General features: G+C 41.1%; 1 protein-coding gene across 3 annotated transcripts; it reads left to right on the top strand.

Annotated features, from left to right (window-relative positions):
• Nucleotides 1-1,457: 1,457 nt before the first annotated feature.
• BAG3 (BAG cochaperone 3) lies at nt 1,458-26,246 on the top strand. 3 transcript variants are annotated; one of them, XM_060241519.1, is made up of 4 exons: nt 1,458-1,958; nt 21,703-22,059; nt 24,025-24,345; nt 25,058-26,246. In XM_060241519.1, exons 1-4 carry the CDS (start codon nt 1,794-1,796, stop codon nt 25,814-25,816), a joined length of 1,602 nt encoding a protein of 533 aa, XP_060097502.1. In that variant the 5' UTR covers nt 1,458-1,793; the 3' UTR covers nt 25,817-26,246. The 3 variants fall into 3 exon arrangements, with proteins under 3 accessions (XP_060097502.1, XP_060097500.1, XP_060097501.1); XM_060241517.1 differs by having other exon boundaries at nt 23,977-24,345; XM_060241518.1 differs by having other exon boundaries at nt 1,459-1,958; nt 23,980-24,345.
• The last annotated feature ends 413 nt before the right edge of the window (nt 26,247-26,659 follow it).

Raw genomic sequence — 26,659 nt, 5'->3', positions numbered from 1 at the left:
CGTTGCAGCTGTTTTTCTGAGTCAGACCCTTCATGGCTTCTTTCCCAAAAAATCTGGGCTAGACAATATGGACAGTAACAGGGATTTATTAACTTCTGCAATATAAGAACATAAACATTGCCTTGCTGGGTAAGACCAATGTTCTAATAATAGCCACCTGCCTCATAGATGGCTGTGAGGATAACTACTGTTAAGAAATTTGTATGGCACAGCAATGGTTTTTATTTTTTTAAATACATATTTACCAAATGTTAGTGCCAGTGAAATATGATTCGGCACACTGTGAACTTTGTTCAAGGCCTGATTTAAACATGAATTTGGTGAGGCAAAATAGCTGTGACATTGCACAGCTTTTGTTTAAACTGGGAGGCAACCTACACAAAGCAGCTATACATGCTTAGCAGGCCAGTACAATGACTGCTCAAGTTACCAGTCTTTGGTGTAGTAAGCACACAAAACCCATTTCCCACAGGTAATCCCAGTGTAAGTGATGCCACTCATTGGGCTTTTGCAAAGTCACATGTTTTTTTCTGCTCACCTACATCAATTTAAACGAGGCTGAAATTGGACCACTGCCTGTGTAAAACAGCTGGTGCATGCTTAGATGGCATACTAACAATCGCCAAAAGCTGTAGCAATGCTAACCAGCAGCAGGGCTTTTTTTGTAGCAGGAACTTCTTTGCATATTATGCCACACAAACTCAATGTAGCCAATCCTCCAAGAGCTTACAGTAGGCCCTGTAGAAGAGCCCCATAAACTCTTGGAGGATTGGCTACATCAAGGAGGTGCAATGCAAAGGAGTTCCTGCTACAAAAAAAAGCCCTGACCAGTATCCATGCACAAAAGCACTGTGGGTTCAGACTACAGTAATTCTGCATAAGACTGAACAAAGAAGGAGTCAAGTTGCACCTTTAAGACCAACCAAATTTTATTGCGAACGTAAGCTTCATGCAGTTTGTTGTTGAAGAGAAAATGTATTTCAGCCCACAATACCTGATCCCTTCGTCTGAAGTGTGCTTAGAGAGCACAGGAAAGCTTGCTTTCTCAATAAAATTTGGTTGGTCTTATAGGTACCACTTGACTCCTACTTTGTTCAACTGCTTCAGACCAACACGGCTGCCCTCTTGGATCTATCTGCAGAAGATTGCTCTTCACATATTCTGCGAAGGCAGCAGCCCTGTTTAAAGAAGGCTTCAGGAGTTCTTCTGACCTTCCACCCTGCCATTTTAACCAGGCCTCTGGCAAGATGGAGGTCAAACTTCTAACCTTGGGATGTTTCTCACTACTTTCTCCTCGGATTTGTCAACGCCGGCGGGCCTGTTTTGCCCCGAAAAGGACCCTAGTAAATACAAGCATGCAGCCGGCAAGCGTGACTTGAGGACACCGCCCAGCGGGCGGAGCGAGGACGGCCTCTCGTCATAATCCTCCTCATGCTGATGAACAACGATGACAGCGAAGGCGAAAAGTGACTAAAGGAGGAGCTGTCGGGCGGACTGTCCAAAGGCTCTAGAGGCGCCCAGAAGTTTCCAGCTGGGCAGCTGCCCTGCGTTTCTCCTCCTCCTTTTCCTCCCCCTTCCCCTCCTCTTTGGCGCGGAGCTGCTATTTCCAGACACTTCCACCCCTTTCTGTGTCCCCTCCCTCTCCCCATTGAGCGATAAAGGTGCTCGGCTGGCCGCGGTGACTCTCTTAACTCTCCGGTGCATGGCCCGGCTGGCTGCGGCGTGCTGCTTCCTGCTGTTTGTAGATCTCACCGGTGTGTGTGCCCCGCCAGTTTCCCTTCCTTGAGCGCAGCATGAGCGCGGCCGCTCAGTCCGTTGTGCACACCGGCGGAGGTGATCCCCTGCCTCCGGGCTGGGAGGTGAAGATCGACCCGCAAACCGGCTGGCCTTTCTTTGTGGATCATAACAGCCGCACCACCACTTGGAACGACCCGCGCCTGCAGGGGGACCACCTGAAGGTACTGCCGGGGAGCACGCTGGGGCTGCTGCACGGAGCCTGGTTTGCCCCCCTTTTGCTTCGCGCGGGAAAGGGGACAGGGCAGCGTCCTCTGCTCGCTTAGGCCTAAGTCAGCTGAGTTGTCGAGGACAGGGCAGCAGGGGCCGAGTGGCCCTTCGGTCCCTTCCTTCTGGCCCCTGGCGTCAATGATAATGTGGTTGAACTGGAGGGGTCCCTGGGAGGTCTCGAAGGGAGAGACGGAAGACTGTTTGCGGAGAGCATTGGGAGGGGGTTCGGCTTCCTTCCTCAGACCTTGCTCGGGACATGGCACTGACGAAAGGGGGAGCAGCAATTTTTGACCGGTTCGGGATGCGGGGAGAGGGAGGGAGCGCCTCCCAGGACACGGGAGTGCGGATTCCTTCTCTTCTTCAAACATGGGTGTGAGGGCGGAGAGGGGAGACAAACTACTTGGAGTACTTCTTGGATGGCAGAGGAGTAGGTGTGGGTGAAGGGGGATTCTTTCTCGGTATATGGCATTGTTGCGGGAGTTGAGGAGTCATTTCCTTAACTCAGTTTTTGGCACTTGTGAAAAGGGGGGTGGGCTGTCAGTAGAGGGCCTGGAGGGCAGCCCTCGCGGAATCCTGCTCCACCCTCAACGCACGACGGCGCCTCTTGAAGGACAGCGGCCGACCGCTTTCCCGAGGAGCTGTTAGCAATGCAATGGGGCAGTGCCAGGAAAAGCCTCCCCCCCTCCCCCTCCCCACATGGCAATGCAGTGAGGCTAGGAGCTGGCTTTTGTCTCTGACGCACTGCAGTCCTTTTTTATGCGTTAAATCATTTGATACCTCAGCCCTTGCAGTGTTTATTTAAAGTTGGTTAAGTCTAAGGCAGCCGGGAAAGAGACAAACTTCTGATTTAGCTTGCAGTGGTATGCACCTCAAGCAAAAGACAGCATTTCTTTCAAGTGCATTCCTGCTGGGGTTTCCTTTTCTAGTTTGCAAAAAAAAAAAAATGTTATAGATGCTCTTCAGAATTGATTATGATTGAAAGATTATGTAAAAACAAGTGTGTCGTTTTGTGACTATTAGTTTGTTCCTTAGTTATGCAATGACAACTTGTCTGAACTAGGAAGTTTAACAGCCTAGTGGAAAATAATTGTTGGGTGTTTTTCCTATATGCTTAATAGGCATTTGTCTATGCATGCTTTAGAGATTAGTACAGTTGATGAAAGAGTCTGTCATTTGGGGAGAAGGCTGTATTCATAATATTCAGATATTACTGGGATATATAGTTGGGCAGACAGTTCTCACCAGGAAGCTGAGCAACTCTGTGCTAGCAAGAAACAGCACTGGAAGGCATTTGAGTGGCTTCACTAGAGCAATGCATTTGGCCTTCACCCTAAAAGCCTTATAGCCTCAGCTGCCAGGGAAAGTTCTTAATGTTCTGTAAAGCAGTTTCCAGCTGTTCCTGTTAAAAAGTGATACTGTGCTGGTGGTCAGATAGCTGCAAATCTGGGACCCAGAAGCAACAGGCAAATCTTCATTATGGATTTAATAAATTATTCTCCACTATTTTGTGAATATCAGGAGGGGGGGGGATTCTGTATTTACAAAAATCAGTGCTGAGGGAATACCTATTTTTTTAGTTATAGATACACTGCCAGAAAGTATATGTGGAAAATTGGAATTCTACATGGCTAAAAGAGAGAAATGGCAATCAGTGATAGTGAAAATATTGGTGAAAGTAAAAATGAATACTAGACATAGCTTATATATAATGGTACCACCCCTACCATAGCTTATATATATATATATATATATATATATATATATATATATATATATATATATATATATAATGGTACCACCCCTTAGTGCTGACTGTGAAAGATTGTTCTTCAAAGGTGATGGCCTGATGTGAAGAAACTAGGGTTGTCAGGGCACCCCTCTCTCCCATGGCAGGGCATGGGGGGTAGGGTTGCCAGATCCAGGCTGGGGAACTCCTGGAGATTGGGGGTGGAGCCTGAGGAGGATAGGGACCTTAGTGGGGTTCAATGCCATAGAGTCCACCCTTCAAAGCATCAGGTTTCTCCAGGGAAAACAGATCTCTGTACTCTGGAGATAAACTATAATTCAACAGGCCCCATCTGAAGCCTGGCAACCCTAGAAGAAACCAAGGAATGCACATATCTTGACTTGATCTACGTTGAAATGCTGGTCTTAATGGGTGTATCCTAAATTTTAAGTGTTAAAGAACCCCAAACCCTAATTTTGATACTTACTGGGTAATCTGACAATCCAATTGTAATCAGAGTTATTCCAGTCTAAAATTATTTATTTCAGCGGGTTTAGGCTGGAATACCCCTGCACAGGATTATATTTGCCAGTTTTCAGCTTTCCAGATAGCCTGGAAATATTTTAACAATTTGAGCACACACTTTGAGGAGAGAGAGTACTTTAAGTAAATCAGTACAGCCCAGACATCTTACATAAAATAAACTGACCTAACATGGAAGAGTATTGTCAAGCTGACTGATAATGGCATCTAGATTACATGTATTTGGCCCGAATCTACAGAATTATGCAAGTTAAAGTTAACATGTTGATATGTTAGCCTCTGGAAAATAAACTGTGTTGGGTTTAAGTCCTTCAGCATGCCATGTAAAACACAGCATGTGTTGAAACTTCAAACGATGGTTTCAGTGCGAAGAACCATGAGTGAAATTCTTTCAGAAGAGATCTTTCCTGTCTAGCCTTTATGCTACAGCCCCCTGAGGTTGCTAAGTTTCTGTTGAAGGTTGGGCACCCTTGGAAATGGCATGGGTGGTCAAACAGGAGGCGCTGCAACTTGAGAGAAATCCCCCCCCCCCCCCATCAATAGAAATCCTGGAGTGGATCCAATCCAGTAAGACCATGTCTGCTGTGGAATTTCCTGTACATCTTATTTGGTGCTTTGTCAGTGAACCAGAAGTGTGAAAAAAGTGTGCCCACAGAAAGAAGGTACTTTGTTGTTTGGATCTTCGTGCAGCTTTTATAACCCCCAACTTCCCTTTGGTCTGCTATGGATACCAGTACAGTAGCCTTGTGGCATGCACAAATGAGATATGCTGGATCAATACATTCAGGTGCAAACAACAAAACCTTCCATTGTTGCATTCTAGTTTGTGACTTTTCAGTAAACATCTCTTCTATCTTGTAACGTTTGCCAGTTTAAAAATTCACAATTATTTACTGCCCTAAAATTATAGATTACCATTGAAAATACAAAGGTAGCAAGTAAGAAGATCACATTTCTTTTTTCTTTGTTATAAATTAGGGGTTATTTTGAGTTTACATGCATTATTCTAAATTAAATTAGGATGTATTTTACTTGACATACTGGCCTTTGGAGACACATAATATGCGCTTTTCCAACCTTTTAATGAGCAATGAAATGCAACTATGTGGAAGCTGGTGAAAATGTTTCCATGTAGAAGTAGCTCTGTGTGACTTATGTGGCATGTAGGACAGCTCACCACCTGGATTGACCCTGTCATGAGAAGAGTCTGTACGGCAGCACTGTATATTCCTGGCAGCAGTTAGCGTTGGCATGGAGACTATCTATGCACTGGGGCCGATCCACATTGTAAGCTGCTCCCACACATTGTAACAGCTGTGTAATGCGGTATGAAAATATTTCAGTGGCCTTCTTGTGACTGTTAAGTGTTTCACTAGATCCTCAGTGCATTGGTGTTCTCAGAACACAGACTACGTTATGTACTTGTAACACAGCACACTGAAATGCACAGCACGCTGAAATGGTCTCTTGCCTTACTAGGGAGCCAGTTTCTGGGACAGCTGGAAAGGGAAAGTCCCATTGCTGGGATATGGAGAAGCTTGATCATTGACTGTACAAAATGCAGAGTCATATCAACACACTAAGCAAGAATTAGAGCAGTTGCAAAATTAGGCCAAGGTAGGACAGCCAGCCTGAAATTTCCCTGCTTAAATTTCAAGCTGTATAAACAGAGGAAAGTTGTGATTTTTATATTGATTCAGTCGTTACTCTGAAAACAGTATCTCAATCACAAGTAGAAACAACGTTTAAAAAGCAGGGTAGAGATTATAAAAATGAGTACTACCATCATGCAGGGGTGGCCAGTGGTAGCTCTCCAGATGTTTTTTGCCTACAACTCCTATCAGCCCCAGCTATTGGCCATGCTGGCTGGGGCTGATGGGAGTAGTAGGCAAAAAACATCTGGAGAGCTACCATTGGCCACCCCTGTATATAGAACACTAATTTTCATTTGCAAACTGCGGAAAGGGCTGTGTACACTAATGGCTACATATTCATAATCATACAGATTTTATTCAATGTCAAATCATAAGCATGGTCCCATCAACTATGTTTTCCATCTCCTCTCTCCCCACCCTATACTAGGACACTCTAAAATATTAGAGGGGGCTGCTGCATGAAAATGGGAAAATATCCCATCTGGTAGTGCAGGAGGGTCAAACATATGACCTGGGAACTGTCCTATCCAGGTCTGTTATCCGGCCCATGAGCAAGGAAGAGGAGAGTGGTGGCAGCAGCAAGAGCAGCTAAAAGACCTGCATCGGGTTGGCTGACTGGAGGGTCTATCCTCCACTTTTCTCTCTTGATTGGGCCAGGCTGTGCACATGTGGCTGCTGCCCCCTCTCCGCCATCTGACAGAGATGGGTGGTCGCCATCTCCTTGTCAGTGCCTATGTGTGCTAGGCCTCCCCCTTTGCTTCAGCAGCAGAAGCCAACTCCTTCACCACTGTTGCCACCATCTTCTCCTCTGCCTGCTCTCTCTCTTTTTCCACTGCATTGCTGGGGAAGCAGCCCTTAGGGAGGAAGGAGGAAGTCATTATGTGTGAAGGTGGTGGTGTGGTGGAGCTGCTGATGGAAACGGGTGTTAGGGGAAATGTAGGAATGGGAATGCCACAGTGTATCAGAGGGAGAGGTAAAAAGGGGAAGCATGGATCAGAGGGGTTGAAGTGCATGTAGTGCAGGAAGAGAAATATAACTGTTAGGATAGGGAAGGTGCTGGGTGTTTGTATTTGGAGGGGTAGCATGCAAGAGCACTGATGTAGTTGGAGGTTAAGATAAAACAAAGTTTTGAGCTACCTTAAGGGTTAATGAGAATTTGTTGCATCTTTTTTGTATTCTAGGCATCTGCACCTTGTTTTTCTCCCCAATTGTGGACCCAAAGTAATTTACAAGTATTGTTCTACCCATCTTTGTTTTTGTTCTCACAACTGTGTAGACCAGGGTATGTTAAACTGAGAGAGCCACTGGCCCAAAGTTACCCGGCAACTTCCATGGCAGAGTGGGGCTTATGAACCTGGGTCTCCCAGTTGTTAGTCCCCATGCTTGAACCTCAGCACCATGGGATGTATGTGTCTTTGTGAAAGGCCAGGCGGTCTCTAAGTGAGACGGAAATGTAAAGAAATAAGTGCTCAGTGGGAGCAGCTGAGATATGAATGAATCATACAGAGGTAGTGGGAGAAAAGTAGTTGACAGGTGGCTAGTGAATCTGTGGAGGGTTCATGATTTTTGTGGTAGACTGAGCAAGTGTTGAGGATGGTGGCTCCAGTTCCTTGGAGAGTTTATATCATATGTATACATTTTGAGGTGGATGTCTCTAAGTGGGGGGAAAATCCTGCTTCATACACACAAATGTTTCCAGGGTTGCAGAGAAAAAGGCTGTTTACCTAGTGTAGTGGGGATGTTTATATTCAGAGAGGGAAAAGGGCCCCTGGGATTACTTGTGCCAGGGAGTGGGGTTGGGGGATAGACAGGAAGTTTCTGAGGTGGGAGGCATACTCCAGGCAGATTACGCATAGTGAGTCATTACAGTGGATAAAATGGGACATTCATACTCCTCCCCACCTACCTGAAAGGATGCCACAAATCACAGGTAGGTAGGGGAGTATTGTGATGCTGTACTGAAGGTTAAGCAGCAAATTTTACTAGTTTGGGGTTTTGAATTACACCCAATCGAAGGCTTTTGTTTCTAAAATTCTGTCGTATGTTTGGGACAGCATACATCTGTGAACAGCTCTTTTCTCTAAAAAAAGTCAATAAATAAAAAATATGTTCTCATATTATAGATACACACCTGAACAGCATCCCCAAGATTGCTACAGCACAGACATTAACTCCAGATTTTGATGCAAGTGGCATCAGTTATCAAAGATTGTTAAATAAAGGAAATTCAATTAAGAGTGTTACTGTTTTAAGCATGTTTGTATTTTGAGTAAAAATAATATTGTTAATTGGGGTTCACTGTGCCCTTTATACAGTTTGTGTCTCGGGTACCTGCCATTTATGTTAAATCTGGCCCTCATAACAAAATAGTTTGACATTTCTGTGTTAGTGCAACTTCCAATTTATATAGAATACAAGAGGAGACCACTGGTGCCTTAAAGTGCTAGTCTAACTTTTTGCTAGTCTTTAAAAGGTGCCACCGGACACATTTTTTATTCTGCTTCTATAGACTAATACAGCTATCCATCTATAATTATCTTTTAGCCATATATATTCGGGACTCCCAGTGTTGTGTCCATGATGTGGAAGTTCTGTTTTCATTGATGAACTTAAGTTCTGCAAAATGGCCCATATCCAGAGATATGGAGTGTCTCATAAGTTCAGCCCACTGATTGTAGACTTCTCCACTTTCATTGAACCTTTTTGCACATCTGCCAAGGAATTCAAGCAATTGGGTCAGAAAACAAAACCACATGTCTTAGCAGAAGATAGAGGGAAGGCCTGCATTCAGTTCATGCATAGCTAGCCTCACCTCACTCCCATTTAGACCTAGAATAGGCAACTATGGCTTCATGTTTCAGGAGATCAGCATATAGAAAAACCTGTATTTCAAGGAGGCAGATCTTTCAGTTGAGAAAACCCAGTAGGCTTCTGAGGTACTCCAGAATTTTCTAGAAGAATATTGGGGAGGTGGGAAGCTACATTAATGCTTTGGAAAATGTAGTTCTTTTTCCTCCTCTGTGTCATAGAGTTGCCAGGTCCCCTCACCTGTTTGGCAGGGGGATTTGGGGGGCATTCCAGGGGTGGGCAGGGAAGTTATGTCATGTGCCTGAAGCAATAATGTCACCCAGAACTGATGCTCTGGTTTTTTGGGCAAATTCTATGGTCAAATTGGGCTTTAACCATGGAGTTTGCCCCAAACCCAGAGCATCCCCTGTACAACACCGCTGATGCAACGAGGTGCTGGGAACCTGTTTGTTGAACTTTTGATCGTTCAATGTAGAAAATCATGGATGATTAATTTCAAACTGAAGCTGCTTTTCATATTTCTAAAACTAATATAGAGCTTTCTGTGAATGTTTGGGTTTGATCATGTATAAATAATAGTTAAAATGTTTTTTCCAGCCAGGACAATTATTTAGACTTTTTTAAAGAAAAAGGAAAGAATTGCAGAAGTCTTTGAAGAATTGCTTGGAAAACAATGTTTTGTAGGTGGTAACATAAGTAAATAAAAACAAAGTCAAGACATATGTTTTTCTGGAAATAACTTCAAATTTGTTGCTTAGGAGTGATATAAGTGGTTGACAGACTATAGATGTGTGGTTGTGGACTGGCGTGGTTACTGGAATCTGGCATCAAATTTACATTATAGGGCAGAAGCTTGAGAAAGTTGTTCCAGGGTGGTGCAAACATTCAAATGAGGTCACTTGCAATAGTTAACCATGATTGGCATTGTAATTCCATGGTTTATTATAGCAGAGCTAGGAATACAGATAACTTTAGATACCATTAAAGTGACCACAGATCTTAAAACTTAACCTGGCCACTGTGATACATACTTATAAAGTAAATACACTACAAGCTGGCAGATAATGGATGGGTAATATTAATATTCTTTTTGCTTTATAGAATTTTTTTTTAAAATCCACCTTATTGCTGTGTACTATATTATATAAGGGTGTTTGTGAAACCCGCTTGGTTTTCTACTTGCTTAAGTCATGAAAAAGAAAGCTTTGCTTATAAATGATTGGAGTTTAAAGGGAGCTATCGTGTCTGCTGGCTAATTTTCTATATTAGAACAATTTTAAAGAAACAAACCAAGTTTCACTGGGATAGTTTCCTTTTGGAAGGCTTGTAAAATTAGTCAATGAAAACCACAGCTAAGTAATACTGACATATTTTAAGATAATTTAATTTTTTTAAATGTTCCTTTTTAAGTGGTGCGTGTGTGTGTGTGTGAGAGAGAGAAAATGGTGTATTTATTTATTTTTATTTATTTATTTAATTCGATTTATATCCCGCCCTACCCCACCGAGGCGGGCTCAGGGCGGCTTACTGGACTAGGCTAGAGTACTGGACTAGGATCTGGGAGACTCACTCTGCCATGGAAGTTCAACTGGATGAGCTTGGGCCAGTCAGTCTCTCTTAGCCTAATGTACTTTAAAGGGCTATTGTTGTGAGGATGGAGTGGAGGAGATGAAATGTTGTTACCTCCTTTGAGTCCCTATTGGAAAGCAAAGCAGGGTATAAATAATATATTTGAATTAGCAAAGGAATGGAATTCCTCCCCTGGTCCTTCCCAACTTGTTTTCCATTTAACATATGTTGGGCAGATATATGTCTCCCAATCTGCTTCATGGTTGGTATTTTCCTATTCCTTGCTTGGATTTTTACTTCCTGGGGCCCTTCCGTCAGAGCTTCAAAGCATGCCAGGTTTGTCCCTTTTTATTGTTCATCTGTCTAGTTTTCTGCTTGGGATAAGAATGAGCACTGCCTGCCAATTTTGTTTTACGTTCTTGAGGAGGCCCAACCTACGTATTTGTTTTGAGGTCTGGGGAGCTTTGGATGACACGTTGATAGAATACTTATAGGCTAGATAGAATACTTATAGGAAAGTGGTAATAACCAGGGAGCTTCTGGCTTTCTAGGGAATTTTCTCCTCACATTTCAGCCTACTCTCAGTTTAGGCAGTTGTGCCCCTTTATACCTTCCCAGTTCATTGATCATCACTCTGCCACTACTTCTTCCTCCTCATTCCTACACTCCATTGCTCCCTGCATAATATTATCTGCATCCTGAACTAGTAGGAATTGCAAGAGTTAAGGCCTCTTAACTCTCCTCCTTTTAAGCATTTTATGAGGGCCACAGCCTGTACTTGAAGATCCACATGACTAGGCTTGTATTCATGAGAAGTGAAGGGTGATTATTTCTTTTGCATGTTTTACATGGCAAGATACAACATCAAGATCATAGATCCGCTCCTCTGCCTTTGAGTCATGCAATGAAAACAAATAGCTTGGTGCAACGTGTGTATCTTTCTCATTTCCAGCAAGGAAGTGTTCTTCTGTAGGGTTTGTTTTAAGGGATCTTCTTTTAATTTTTGACTTTTTGAGGGTATAGCAATGACACAAACTCTTTTTATCCTGCATTTGTTTCAGCAGCTTCTGATGGAATCTTTGAGTCCAGCTTCCATTTATGGGTGAATGGGGTGAATGCCTTGATATGTTTCTTGAAAGTCAGGAATTACATGAATTGAGGACCCATCTCAGGATGTAGTTTTGATTATTTAAAATGTTAAATAGGAAGCAGGGTGGAGTGTCTTTGGTGCTGGTTTTGGAAACCATCACAAAGCATGAAATAAAATTACAGCATTGATTAAGATAGCACAAGCAGAGTTCTACATAAACAATGATGAGCCCACTGAGATAATAAAATATCCTGAACTAAAATTTCTTGTGAATCAACTTGGCATGGTTGAAATACATGTGGCAGATATGTAACTGTTGAAGCCAGTACTGAGTGTACATAAGCATTCTGTGAGATGAATGTTACAATATAAATCAGGAGTATATCTGCTTGCAAAATAAGTAGCCATAACAAGTTATGGCTCAGGAGACCAGAATTAGCACTGTCACATTATTCAATTAAAATGGGAAGGTTGGGGGGTGGGAACATGGCATTTCAGTGGTTTCGGTTGTATAGTCCAAAAAGTGCTGCTGTGGAACTGCTGCTTGGCCTTGTGACATTTAAGCTGTGATGCCCCACAGGGATCCATCTTTTCCCCCATACTGTTTAACATCTATAGGAGAGCAGTTGTAGAAATCATCATAGGATTTGGTATGAGGATGTTCCAGTATGTGACTTTTGCTCAACTTTATCCAGGACATTTCTTTATAAGACTTTGAATGGAAGAGTTATTCAGCTTTTAGTTGTTTTTATTATTTGCTTTTACCTTGTGCTGGTTTATTAGTATTATGTTATATTCCTGGATGAATTTGTCTTTTATTGAATTCTTTTTATTTTCTTTTTTGCCTTAATATCCTTAGCAACTCTTTGCTTGTTTTATTACTGATCTTAATATTTATACATTTTAGGCTTTACTGGTTTGGTTATTTTGCTGTTCTGTTTTTATTTTATGTATAGCCTTGAGCAAGTCTCCAGAATGGCAGCATATACCTATTCTAAATAAATCATTATGAATACATGTATTTGTTTATATTATCCATTTGTTTACACGATAAAAAAAAGGACAGAAAAATTCTACATATCTACAGCATGAAACATCAGGATTGAAGGGAATTAATGTGTTGATAGAGGTTGATAGGGTGTTGTAATGAGACAGCACAGAAGTCCTGTCTAAATTGTCAACTTGTTTTGCATATCTTTTCATTGGAGTAGTTTGTGCAGTTTGAATTCATCCCATTCGTGTTAGTGAACTGCATTAAGCATTGCTGTATAATGCATTATGCTTGTATGCTTTATACTTGTATACATTATACTTGTATATAGCTATATTTAATGTACCCCTGCTTTTTGTTGATTATTAATTGATTCAAAGCCCAGACCATAATTCCAAGAAACAGAAATATGTACAAAGAGAAAACATATTAAGAACAGTGTAATAGAGAACCTGAACAAATCACAACAAAATGTGAAAATCTGCTACAAAAGGGCTAGTACATGCATGTCCTCAGTTTCACACATAAAATTTCAGATTCAGAATCATGACATTGTATCTGTTCCAGCCTTTCTGCATGGTTGAAGACATGGCTAACTCGTTTGAGTATTTGTCTCTATAAGGAATGCAAGAAAGCAAAGCAAGGACATTTCTGCTTGCCTCACCAATAATGTTTCTTTCTGCTTGCACAATGTATTGTGAGACAACTGTGTACTCTATTACAAAGGTGACACATGCAGGTGTGTAAAAGATGCCTTCTATATTCTTACTCCAGGGCTCAGAATAAGGCTGAGAGATGTCATTCTACTTCTGACCATGACTACTTGGGAAGTCACACATAGGATACAGTGATGGAATATTTTTCTTTCCCAGTTGCACAGTTTGTTCTGGCTGCACCCTTGTTTATTTTACCAATGATCTCACAATAGCAACCAAACTCTCTTTAACAAGATGAATACTGTAATTCCCATCTAGGAAGTCTTTCGGCATTCTCTTTCTACATGCAATCTTGCTAGTTAGCCACTATTAGTGGAGAGTCAGCTCACTTCACAAGTGGTTTGCTAGTAAAATAGTCTTGTTTCATCTTAAAAAGGATCTCTTCCTGTGTACTTTTCTGTCTCTTGCTAGGGACAGCAGAAGAGACAAAATAACACCCTCCATCAAAAGTGGATGGAGTAACAAAGAAGCATGTGAAGTTTTCTTCCTGCTGAACTTTTCTGTTTGCCTTCTGCTATGTTTTTGAGCCATTTTTATGGTTTGGAAGACAAAGTGTGTGTGTGTGGGTATCTCAGTGTTTCTAGTAGACAAATAAAAAGCAAGAGAAAGATACAAAGAATATAGGATAAAGCTGCCGATCCAACATTAAAAAACAGACAGAAAATCTACAGGCAACTAGTATGTTTGTGTTTGTTCTCTTTGTACCTCCCCACCATCAAAAAGCCTGGCTATCAAATGGTTAGCTAAATGGCTCCTACAGATGCCAGGAAAGATCTTCAAAGGTGAGAGATGTTCAGAGGTGGCTTGCTATTGATTGCCTCTGTGTAGCAACCATGGACTTCCTTAGTGGTCTCCCATCCAAATATTAACCAGGATAGAGACCCTGCTAAGCTTTTGAAATCTGACGAGATCAGGCTAACCTAAGCCATCCCTGCCAGGCCTTATTACAGCCTTAGCTGTTGTATATTTATTTTAAATTCTTGAGTCCCATAAATATGCTGTAGAATTGAAAACCTGTTCTAAGTGAATATCTGCAAGTCTGTCAAATATACTTAGGCATATGTACCCAAATAACTATGCAAAAATGGGAAGTTTATCAGAGACAAAGATAACTGGAAACATTGCAGTCCTGATCAGTTTCCCTGCATAAATTCCAATGTAAGCATATAGGGTTAGACCCCATTGAAAAGATGACTGCATGTTGAGGGACTTCACTTCTCAGAAACAAGACTTTCCTGCCTCCCGCTCCCACAGTAGCTTGAAATGCCCCTTGGGGGAGGGAGGGGTCATCAGGAGCAGCATGATTAGGGAATGGGAGGGCTGCAGTGGGAAGGCATGTAAGGATGTTTTCCATGGGAACCAACTCATAGATTTAACAGCCTTCAGAATGTGTAAATCAAAAGATAGTTTCATCATACGCTGGGGGAAGTAGCCTGTTATCTCTCTGTGCTGCATTGTAGAAGAATGGAAAATATGGTGTGACAAATTCTAGGAAGTCATGGAAAAGTAGTTAGGTGACTGTCATAATTATGCAGTTTATAGTGTATTTCTAAAGCAAAATGTCCATGACTGCAGTGTTTGCAAAGTACTCACTGTTTATCTTTATAGAAGTCTGGATTTGTTGATGGTGGTTCTGCTATTCATCCCTTGTTTTCTTGAATTGGAAAATTATTTATAAATTGTACCTGGCAAAAGAAAATAAATTTAGACTCTGTAAGTCTTTGTGATTTAGGATGACACTTGGAGATGTTTAGCTGTTTTAGGTTTGCACAACCAGGGAACCTCCAAAGACTTTCAGGAGTCATGTGTGTCATCTTCCCTCCTCCACTATTTATTGTTTCGCTTCCTTGAAAAGCTCCCACGGGCATCTATCTCTTCCTGCTTCCTATATACCTGCCAAACTACTTGCACGCATGTCTTCAGATTCCACACCACCACCACCCCCCAGCAGCCTCTACCCAAGAAAACTGTAACCAAATTGTAAAGTACCAGCACGCAGTACTGGCCAGTTTCACAGTGGGGGAATCTGGAAAACTTGCAGAGGGCACCTCACTATCCCCTATATCCTTCACCTCACACTATTTACTCTTTCTCTTCTGGCAGCCTTAATATTTTTACCTTTTTGTGCTTCCTTCTCTCATTTTCACTCACCTGCTAACCTACCTTTCATCTGTCCCTCACCTTCAGCTATATGTATTATTTATTTCCTTCATAAAAGTAAATGGGTAGTGTCACAAATGGCAAAGTTCATTGCAAGGGTAATAAAGCTTTTGTCAAAACCATCTGCTGTTAGTGTGGCTGATGGATAAGGTTATGTATTATGTTTACTGATTGGTTAATTGTTCAGTTTTAAAGTGTTAACATGATTTTAATGTTTGCTACAAATGTTAAATGGATACTAAGAATTTTTAATTAGTATTATAATAATTATTGTATTTATTCTTGGTGCTGCTTGCTAAGGCCATGAGCTAATGCAATGAAGTTTATGATAATGGTTTACTTCATTTATATGCTTGTCTTTTCCACAATGGTTACCCAAAGCAGGTTACATTGTTCTCCTCTTCTTCATTTTACCCTCAGAATAATCATGTGAGGTAGGTTATATGTGATAGACTCAAAGTCACCCAATGAGTTTCTGCAGCAGAGTGGGGATTTGTACCGGGGTCTTCCAGATTCTAGTCTAAAACTCTACCATTGTGGCATGACTACCACTACCATTGAACAATAGCAAGCAGCCAGATCTGTGTGAGTCATGTGGTGTCAAATTGCTTGGTGATTGCTGCCATGCTTGGCCCTAATAAATCCTCCCTCAAAGGCAAAACAGTCCTGGAAAGGATCCTGTCCCCTCCCCTTTTGTTTTACTAACAGAAGATTTCTGGCCACATTATTATAATAGCCTGGCCACCCCCACAATGACCACTGAGAACACATTTATTTCTTAAAGATACAGGCACTGCTATTGTTTTGGGTTTTTAAACCCTCAGTGCATTTTTTTCCTGTTAGATTACAGATTTTTCTGAAAACCTGAGACTTCTTTATATTTGTAGAAAAGACTGTCTTGTCTGTTTGTGGGTCCAGTCTCTGGATTAAGTATCCACGGATTTGACTGTGTTGGAAATTAGAAATATTGATGATAGTTTGAATTGTTGATACTGTTTTAAATGTATTTTATAGTTTAATTGTTTTGTTGAATTTTTCATTTAGGATACTTTCTTACATAAACATGTTGGGTCCCTAATAACAAAAATCTAGACTCTTTAGGCCTCCTGGTTTTGAAGAAATGTTTGAAAATATGGGCAGTATCTGCTAAGCACAGACCAGAAAGGGGCTATGAAGGCTTCCCAGTAGTGAAGGGCATGGCTTTTACCCCTTGGGTTTTCCATAATATCCCACACTCCAGTACATTTTGTTAATTATAAGAGAAGCCATGTTGGATCAGGCCAATGGCCCATCCAGTCCAACACTCTGTGTCACACAGTGGCCAAAAAAAACATCAGGAGGTCCACCAATGGGGCTAGAAGCCCCCCCACTGTGCCCCCCCCCCAAGTACCAAGAATACAGCATCACTGCCCCAGACAGAGAGTTCCAACAATACGCTGTGGCTAATAGCCACTGATGGACCTCTGCTCCATATGCTTATCCAATCCTCTCTTGAAGTGAATTCCCTCTTGATGCTATCTAGTCACTTTGCAAACATGCCAGACTTTGTATTTGGATTAATTTAGAAAAATTAAGCCTAGATAAGTATCATATATGGATAACTATTACAGCAGAATTTATGGTCTCTGTTCAAGGCTTTTTAAAAGAGTAGAGCAAAATACAGGGACTAGGTTTTAATCCCAGGTTCTCATAGCTGTTCTTTTCGTTCTGAGTAGATCTAAAGAATAATGCATTAACCAGAGTACAAGTTCATGCTGTTCTTTTAAGGTGATGTCACCACTTCCCTTATAAACTCTTTTTCAGTGTTCTAAGTATGCAGTAAAATTTTACTCTGGGTGGAAGTTTGGCATAAGAGTTGTTACCTCTGTCTTGATTACTTGTCGATGTGGTTGTATTATATTTTCATTAGTTTTTGCTTACAATGAACACATAAGGGGCTGCAAAAAGACACATTTAGAGCAAAACAGACAAGTGGCATTACTCATTCCGAGGCTAAAGTAAGAGAAAGAATCACTGAAAGAAAAGATGTTTCTCAGGATTGTTTCAATTTCCGATTATGATGAATAAAAAGAAAATCAGTCTTTTTTAAAAAAAAATCCTACCACCACCTCCAGAACAAAAGTGTTAAAAGATCATTTAACATATAACATTGAAATTAGATCTGGATTTAATGCAAACAATCTACATTTGAATTCAGACATTGTACAAATGGGTGTTATGTAAATTCCCTTCTAAACAGTTTTAGGATACTGACTAAACTTTATGCCAGCATAACTCAGTCTAGGTTTTGTGTTGTGAGTGGGGGATAGTAGGCTGATGTCACTGGTATGTGTCTGTGTCATTGGGTTTTCAGGTTGACTGGTGTAATCTTTGCCTGTCCCAGGTGGCAGTGCTGGTGGGGAACAACACACTGTGTCATGATTGGTGAGTGCCAGTGATGTTATTGTAGACTCTGGCAAAATTGCTGTGTTCTGGTCACCAGGTGGGAAACAAGTCCCAGCAACCACAGGGTCTAACAGAACTCTGCACTCAGGTCACATTCCAGAGACCAATCAAAGGCAAGCTCAGAAGGCAGTCCAAGGTCTCAGTCCAGAGTCAGGTTATATATTCCAAAAGGCAGAGTCAAAAGCAGTCCAAGGGTCAGGGAACAAGAACAGCTACAAAACTGGTCTGACAGCTGGTGGAGTAGTCAGCAAAACTGCAGACAAGTTGTTCCCACATAAGCCTCTTCCCTGCGAGATGACTTGGGTCCTCCACTCCTGAGGAGTACTGGGGCCCAGATCCTATGATAACTTATTGGTTTCCACCATTTCCTAAGCAGAGGGGAGACCACGGGCTTCTAGACACGCACTCCAGTGACTGGTTCATCTTTACCTCCTCTGCTCCTGGGGTGCTTAGGGAGATAGTGGCAGGTTTGGTCATGAGCAGGTTCATGTTGGGGCTTCCAGGCCTCAGGGCTCTTCTGGATCAGGGGTAGGGTTGCCAGCTGCAGGTTAGAAAACACCTGGAAATTTTGGGGTGGAGCCTGAGAAAGGTAGGGTTTTGGGGGGAGGGGCCTCAGCAGGGTATAATGCTACAGAGCCCACCTTCTAAAGCAGCCGTTTTCTCTAAGTGAACTGATCTCTGTCACTGGGAGATAATTTGTAATCCCTGGAGACCTCCAGCCACCACCTGGAGGTTGGGAACCTGTGCTTCTGTATATGAACTTCCAAGGGAGACAAAGATGGAGAGGTGAATCTTAGGTGGGTCTCAAATTCAGAGTGTGTTATGAGTGGGGAAACAACATCCAAACAGAAGGATAGACTATATCCTTTGGAAAGAAGGAGAGTAGCCAGAATTTTCAACAGTCAAGGATACTCTTCCATATGCACCCCTGGGTAATTGTAGATTCCTAGGATCCTCTTCCTTCTTCAAAAGGTACAGATTCCTAGAGTCCCCTTCCTTCTGTAAAAGATGTAGACACCAGAATCTAATTTCTGGGATATCTCCAGCTTTGACCTGAAATGCATGCCATTTGATTGAACACTGAACTAAATACATAGTCTTGCTATATTGTATAATTATTGAAAAGAGATGATGATTAACTAGGTTGTGGATTCCTGGAAACTTCTTCTTTAAAAAGTTATGGGAATCAAAATGTAGTTCCTGGAGTTTTTTCAGCTTTGATCTGAAATGCATACACTTTATATGAATGTCAAATTAGATAGATACTCCTGTTAGTATGTAATTATGCAGATGAGATTATAATTAACAGAAAAAACATTATTGTATATGAATGAAAGTGGTTTTAGAACCATGTTCTTATGCTTCTGATACATTTTTCTATTCTTTTTATAAAATGCAACCAAACATAATCCCTGGAAATTTATCACGTTTCCTGCCCTACTTCAAAAGGAAGACTTTTGAAGTTTTTCTTAATGGAGGATGAACTGTTTCACTGAGAACTAGTTTAGTCTGTTTATTATCTATTCATTATTTAATTTAAATATGTATATCCTGTTCTTAACATAAAAACATATCTAAGGAAGCATACTGTTAGTTAAAACAATAAAATATTTAAATGCATACAAAAAGTTGAGGAAAATGTTGAACTTGAATGCTGTAGAGCTGATTAATTGGCCCCTAACTGACTTGCTAAGGAGCCCCGTGGCACAGAGCGTAAAAGCTGCAGTACTGCAGTCCTAAGCTCTGCTCACAACCTGAGTTCGATCCCCGGTGGAAGCTGGGTTTTCAGGTAGCCGGCTCAAGATTGACTCAGCCTTCCATCCTTCTGGGGTCAGTAAAATGAGTACCCAGTTTGCTGGGGGGAAAGCATAGATAACTGAGGAAGGCAATGGCAAACAATCCCATTTAAAAAGTCTGCTGTGAAAATGTGAAAGCAACGTCACCCCAGAGTCGGAAACGACTGGTGCCTGCACAGGGGACCTTTCCTTCCCTTTCCCCAATTGACTTGCTGGGTGAGATGCTTCTTGGTTTTGGTTTCTCAGTCTTCGACAGATTCTGTATTTAGCACTTTCCTTCCTTCTGTGCAGGGCTCCTCAGTACTTCTTTCCCCCAGATTCTGCATTGGCATCTCTGGAGTCGAGCTGTGTGCTCCCTGTTTGTTCCCTGCCCTGTGCAAACTTTTGAGAGCCAAGAACAAGACCAGGACAAAAGCTAATGCAGAATCTGGTCTTCGTTACAAGGAGGAGTGTGAAAGATGCCAGTTTCATTGACTGTTACCAAACTACTACTAAACATTCTGTTTGTGTTTTTTACAGCACAGTTTGTTTTACCCCTTTGTACAATCATCTGGTAGCCTAGGTTTAGGATGTTTCCGGATTGTGACCTGGCAGGGAAATGTTTGAAATCTTAAAGCTTTTTTACATTTCAAGCTGTGATACAACTAACACAAATACCTGTGGGTAGGCAGGCAGGCCTTTTTGTTTGCAGTATGTTCTGTGAACTTGCTGCTAAAGCTGTGTTAGCCATTCAAGATACCTTTTGTAATTCCTTGCATTTACTACTGAGGATTATGTATCTCTTGAAGGCCCATCTTAAACCTGATGAAGGCAGACCTGTGTCTTTGAGTACTCACCCATCCTATGTAAAGGATGTCACATGAAAAGGATTTGATCATGAAGCTCATTGTTGCAGGTTGCTGAATGCGCCTAGCACTGGTCTCCTTGCAGAAGTTTCTCCTCCAGTTATTTTCTCCCAGTGGGGTTAATTTTGAGTAAAGGAGTGTAGCTGGGAGGAAACTAATCTTGAACAGTGGATGATTGGATAGTGGTAGCAATGGACATGAGAACCACTTTCCTTTAAATCATGCAATTACCACCATTTTACATGTCATTCGGGTAGATCCTCATTTTAAAATACAAGTCTGCCACCATCATACTTAGTCTGGCTCTTATTGAATGATATTTATCCTGTAAGCGACAGCAGTGCTTGTTATTTGATCTCACTTGGAGATTCATCTAGAATATGGTCCCAAAATAGAAAGGCTGCTGCAGGAAGAGCTTCATTAGAAGAGCTATCAGGGTGGGTGGGTGGGGGGAAGTCCTCTTGTAGAAAGTTTAGTGTTCATCCTGTGCAGTTTTAGTATCCACTCATAAGCATACTGAAGTATAAGACCCATTATGTTTATCTGTTTTTGAGGATTTGCACCCAAAGCAAACAGAAGCTTGGCTTCCTCTATGGACTTGCACAGTCCACCAGCATTTTAATAAGGGAGTGTTGGTGATCAGAATACTTGTGAACATTCCATGAAATCACAGGACAACAGCCAAATTCTAGGAAGGCTCATATACAATGTATTTAGGATCAGGTTCTCTGAAGCTTAAAGTTTGGGTGCTCCTGTTCTTGGTTACAAGCTCAGTGAAGAGGTTTTATGCAAACAAAAATTGCATGGATGTAGACTGTAAAAGTGGTCCCAGTATATTATTATGATGTACTTTGTGTTTACATAAGGTTTCATGGTACTTTATGCTGCCTGTGCTATGCAGACTTCAGTCAAATTGCACATAGGGATGCCTAAGAGATTCCTGTCCCTTTCCTATCCCATTCTGGTTGCTATTGCAGCACAGACTTCTGCATTCACTGCAGCACCTACTGAAATGGATAGGATTAGGGTGCCAGTTGAACAAACATATTTTAAAAATGACAAGTATTGGTATTTAGATACTTTGCTATTTATTATAATCCATTGATCAGCTGAAGAAGGCAGTTGTATCAGTCAGTTTCACAGACTTTAAAGTATATGTCTTTCCACTCAGCCAAGTTTAAATCTATTATTTATCTGCATGTAATTATATCATATAGATGTTGTTCAGAGGAGTTCTAGTGGGAATATGTGGGTGTTTTTTTTTTTTAGTTGGTGTCCTTTCCTAGCTGCTTATTCTGAACTGTACATATCCTAATTTCTAAACCTGTACTGTGTGTTCTGTTTGGTTGTTTAGGAAAGCCAGTCATCAGCAAATGGTCCATCTCAAAACAGTCCAAACCAGTCCCAAATCACAGAAGGAAATATGGTATACCCAAAGCTTCGTCCTGGTTACATCCCCATTCCAGTCATCCATGAGGGTGCAGAGAACAGGCAGCAGTACTCCTACTACCCTGGCCACCAGCCCGACATGCAGCGTGTCAAGGCAGACACAGTTCCGACAACAATGCGGGCTCCATCACCTTTGAGGGGGAGTTTTGCCCGTCCACAGTCTCCTGCTCGGGGACTTGCAGAAGCTGCCCAAATGGATAAACAATGTGGACAGACAACAGCAGCTGCACCAGCCCAAGTATCCTCCCCTCATGGATCTGAGGTAATCTAATGGTATTGTTGTGGTATATTTTTTTCATTAGAAGCTTTGTATCACTTAGGATATCCTCCCTGAAAATATGTGTGTGGGTGATATGTATGTTGAAATACTGCCTCCACATGTATTCAAGGTCCATAATTTTTTTTGATTGAACCAAATATGTTAATCAAAATACATAAGAAACTATGCAGTGTTTCTGTTGATTCTTTTAAGAGAGGAGTGGAAGCTTTCCCCCCAATACCTTACAAATGCTAAATGTGCTGCCATGATGATATGAAAGCAAATTCATGCTAGCTTTTTGTATTACTACAGTACAAATCAATAATATTAATTATGGCTTGAAAGTAATTTCAGTAACTTCCATGTGACATGGTTTAGGATGCATATGACAATATAAAGTTGAGCTATAGAAGCAGCAACACAATTGTCTTTTCCAGTAGTTTAAAAATATTTATTTCTGTTATTTATAATATATTTCTCAATGAGAATCAAAGTGGATTACATGGTGTAAGTCCAATAAAATCACAGGATGTCTCACTGAATCGTCAACAGTGCAGTAGGGTTTGGGAAAGAAATCTGAAAACAAGCAGAAATCTGAAACAAAGTATAAGCGGTTAAACATGACATGTTAAATGGTGTGGAAGAAACTACATATAAGCAGCAAAATATAAGAACATAAGAGAAGCCATGTTGGATCATGCCAGTGGCCCATCCAGTCCAACACTCTGTGTCACACAGTGGCCAAAACAGTAGCATAGGCTACATTTATGTGTCCTTTATGTGTATTCTGAGATGGTAGCTAGCAAATATACAGAAGGAATGTGGTGTAATAATTAAAATGTTGGACTAGGCTATGAGAGACCTGGTTCCAGATCTCCATTCTGTTATGAAGATTTCTGGAAAGGACAGAATTGATGAGAATCAATGCAATAGTTGATGTCTGTATGCATTTTATTATATATAAGTTTGAGCAGACAAAATCATTCATACTTCATGGTTTGTTTCTTTTCAGAAGTAAATGATGTTTACTATAATTCCAAAATGTATTATTTAATCTTAACTCATATATACATGGATGTAACAGTATAATCATAAACTGAAGGGTCTTTTTGCTGATATGGGCATGTCCAATGCATTCAGAATTCTGTATTTGTGGCAGTTTATAGTCCTTCTGTTGTTATGTTTCATGTTTCATGCTCTGTACTGTGTATATCTCCAAAAGAAATTAAATCAGTGGAGTCAGACAGTAGACAGTGTTAATTAATGAATCAATACATTTTTTTACTCAGCCTGTGGTTTAGTAGCTGTACATTTTTCTCTTCCATAAAATTCCTGTGTTTTATTTATTTTCATTTATAACCTATTTCCAGAAGGATTACTGTGTTAGTCTAAGGATAGCTTTACATGCACCTGATTAAGGGGCACAACTGCTGCAGTAAATCTGTCAGTCATGAAGATGCTAAAAGCATTTCCATTTCCATTTATACTCAGTTAATACAAAACAAATAACTAAAACATATAGAACAAAAATTAAAGTTATTCCTCTCAGGTTTTCAGTGTTCTCCACAGTTGCAGATTAGATGTGGGAGGGCCCAGAAGGGAGCCTTCTAAAGATTGAGAAATACTTCATAACATTAAAACAACTTTCTTGTGGTGTTTGTAACATCTTCGGTCCCCATGTAGGGGGGGGGGGGTAGCATTACTGGCATACCAAGGCAGTATAGGCCGCGCACGTAGATCAAATTAAGCACATGGCTGCTATCTTGAGATCAATAAGCCCTTGGTATGGATCGTTATGATAGGATAGTCAGCCATTTGCTAACTCAGCTTTAAATATTGATGAGTCTTTTTGGAAAATAAAACAGCAAACATGAAAATGAACATGATGAACATTAATAATGAATCTTTCTTTCCCCCCAGCAGCCTCCATCACCTGCATCTTCTGAATCGTCAACTGTTTCTTCTCAGTCCTCAGGCAGACCCAGCTCAGGAAGCCATCAGCTCCCTCGTGGATATATTCCTATCCCTGTGATCCATGAGGGAAATGTTCCAAGACAACCATCACAAGGCTATCATCAGGCACAGAAGACACACTACCCAGCCCAGCAGAGTGATTACCTAGCTCACCCACCAGTGTTCCACCAAATTCAAGTTGATGACCGGGATCAGAGGCCACAACGGGCACAGTCCCCATTCAAGGTGTCACAAAGAGGTTCTACAAGTCGTGAAAGCTCACCGGCCAGAATCCAGTCCCCAACTCCCATTAGAATACAGTCTGTCAGACCTCAGGTAGGTGTGATGAACCTATATAAATAACTCCCTTTCGTTAGTAGCTACTCTGCAAAATGTTGTATTAGTCTTGTAGACTTTACAAAAAAAATATTGCTAAAAACCTTAATCCATTAACTGACAAAATTGACCAGGTAATCATTGCACAATAGATTAAAAATTACAATTTTTTTCTCTCATCTGCTTATTTTACTCTTTGCAGCTCTTCATGGTGTCAGGAGAGGTCTGGAAACAGTAATACAGAGAATAATCCCCATCCATTTTCTATCAGTTGAAGCAGCCTCCAGGGTTTTTTCACATAATGCCATATTGTTAGGTTAATCAACTTTTTAAAATGGAATTCACTTCAGCCTGCTCCATTGAGTTTTGCTCTCTATAGCATCCAACTCACTAGTTCCTTTTTGTACTTTCTCATATCTTTTATCCCCATTCATATTTTTAAAATTTGTATTTTATCTTTCTCTTTTCTTCTAAAGTTCCCTAAGCAGTCTTCATAACTGTTAATGTCCATACAAGCTTCTTCTTTGAGTTAGGTAACAGCTAAAAACAACCTTGTAAAGATGGACATAAATCCCTACATAGGCAACATCTGAGAAAGGTCATGGTATCTGGGAATTTACAATTTTTCTCATCCTGTTTAGAGCTGAAATCATTATAATTGTTTTCTGGGGTTGCATTTATCACTAACCAGCATGTCATGCTTTTTCGCCAGGCATCTCAGCAACAAATGCCAACCCAAGGATCACCAGCAAGCCTACCACCTGAGGCTAAGGTGGATAACAAGGTAGGCTCATCTGGAACAGAGGGTCCTGCTTCATACATCCCCATTCAAGTCATTCATACTGATGCTGACACAAAGCCACCTCCACAGAAACCACCTCCTCCAGCAGAGGATGTTGATAAAAAGATTCCTTGCCCTGCTAAAACTGCTCCTCTAGAAGAAAGGCATATCCCACAAGAACCTGAAGCACAGAAGCCTTCAGAGACAGGAGAACTTCAAAAGCATCCAGGAGTCTTGAAAGTTGAAGCCATTCTAAACAGAGTGCAATCACTGGAGCAGGCAGTTGATTCCTTTGATGGTAAAAAAAATGACAAAAAGTACCTGATGATAGAAGAGTATTTGACCAAAGAGCTGCTAGCCTTGGACTCTGTAGATCCTGAGGGTCGTGCAGATGTTCGGCAGGCCAGGAGAGATGGTGTAAGAAAAGTCCAGAATATATTGGAAAGACTTGAACAGAAAGCAGAAGATGCCCCAGAGCCTGTACAAGTGGATGGGTCATCTTTGCCTGAAAACAATCCACAGGAAAAAATGGATGTAGATTCTATGCTGGAAAACACTGTAAAGGATGTAAATAACAAGAATACCAAAGAGCAGATCAAAATGGAAATGCAGCATCCTGAATCTAAGGAAGGAGTAGTTACCAGTCTTGCCAAAGAAACAAACACATCTGAAAATGTGACTGAACCATAGCCACAAATGAACATTAAAGTCCTCAGACTCTTTAACTTAAAGTGTGCGTTAAGTGATTTTTAACTTGCATGCATTACAGGCGCTTTGCACCAATTGGTTTTTAAGAAACATAGCAGCTTGGGACATTAAACATTCAAGTGGGGTAGCTAGCGGGGGGCATAAGGAAAAGAATGCATTATTCCTATATTCTATGCACTGCTCAGTTGTAAAATGGATGTTTACAGGCGAAAAATGTCTTGGGTTAATATTGGCAAATGAAATTGCTAGCCAGCCACATCAGGAAAAAAACAAATTTGATCTTCCATCCTTCCTTCCTTCCGTCACTTTAAGTAATAACACTTGAAAAGTATGTTAAGAAATAGGGATATTTGTGTGTTCAGAATTTCAGTGCAACATTTTAAATAGGAAAAAATAAAATATACTGTGGAAATCTGGTGAACCTGTGTGGTTTATAAATGGCAAGCATATGCATTTACGGTTCATTAATTGAAAAGCAAAATCTGTGTAATAATGTAATATCGTTTATTCAAACCAGCCAAACTAGCAAACTTCTGTATTAGTTCCAGACTAAATTAGCAATTAGTACTGATTTTCCCCTTCCTGCTGCAGATACCCTACCCCATCCATGTTGCTTCTTAGGGCCTCCTATCCCCCAGGAGTATCATTTTGTGGACATCAGCAGGCTGCTTTTGAAGGGGGGAAGGTAGGAAAATGCCATTCCATTTATATGGGCCCAACCTATAGTGTCTGTTTTTGATGCAGGATGTGACTAGAACCAAATTGCACTCATGGCATACTGGAAATAGACACCATCCATGTGAAGACCCTGAGTCTAGCAGTTGA

Source organism: Heteronotia binoei, chromosome 6, assembly GCF_032191835.1.
Source record: "Heteronotia binoei isolate CCM8104 ecotype False Entrance Well chromosome 6, APGP_CSIRO_Hbin_v1, whole genome shotgun sequence".
Classification (NCBI taxonomy): domain Eukaryota; kingdom Metazoa; phylum Chordata; class Lepidosauria; order Squamata; family Gekkonidae; genus Heteronotia; species Heteronotia binoei.
The sequence above is the reverse complement of the archived record's forward strand: the minus strand, read 5'-3'. Positions and strand labels throughout refer to the sequence as shown.

Bases quoted from the DNA above. Each gene is read 5' to 3' on its own strand.
- BAG3 (XM_060241517.1), top strand. From the start codon at position 1,794: ATGAGCGCGGCCGCTCAGTCCGTTGTGCACACCGGCGGAGGTGATCCC. The intron at 1,959-21,702 runs GTACTGCCGGGG...TTGGTTGTTTAG, and splicing joins TGCAGGGGGACCACCTGAAG to GAAAGCCAGTCATCAGCAAA. The intron at 24,346-25,057 runs GTAGGTGTGATG...CTTTTTCGCCAG, and splicing joins TACAGTCTGTCAGACCTCAG to GCATCTCAGCAACAAATGCC.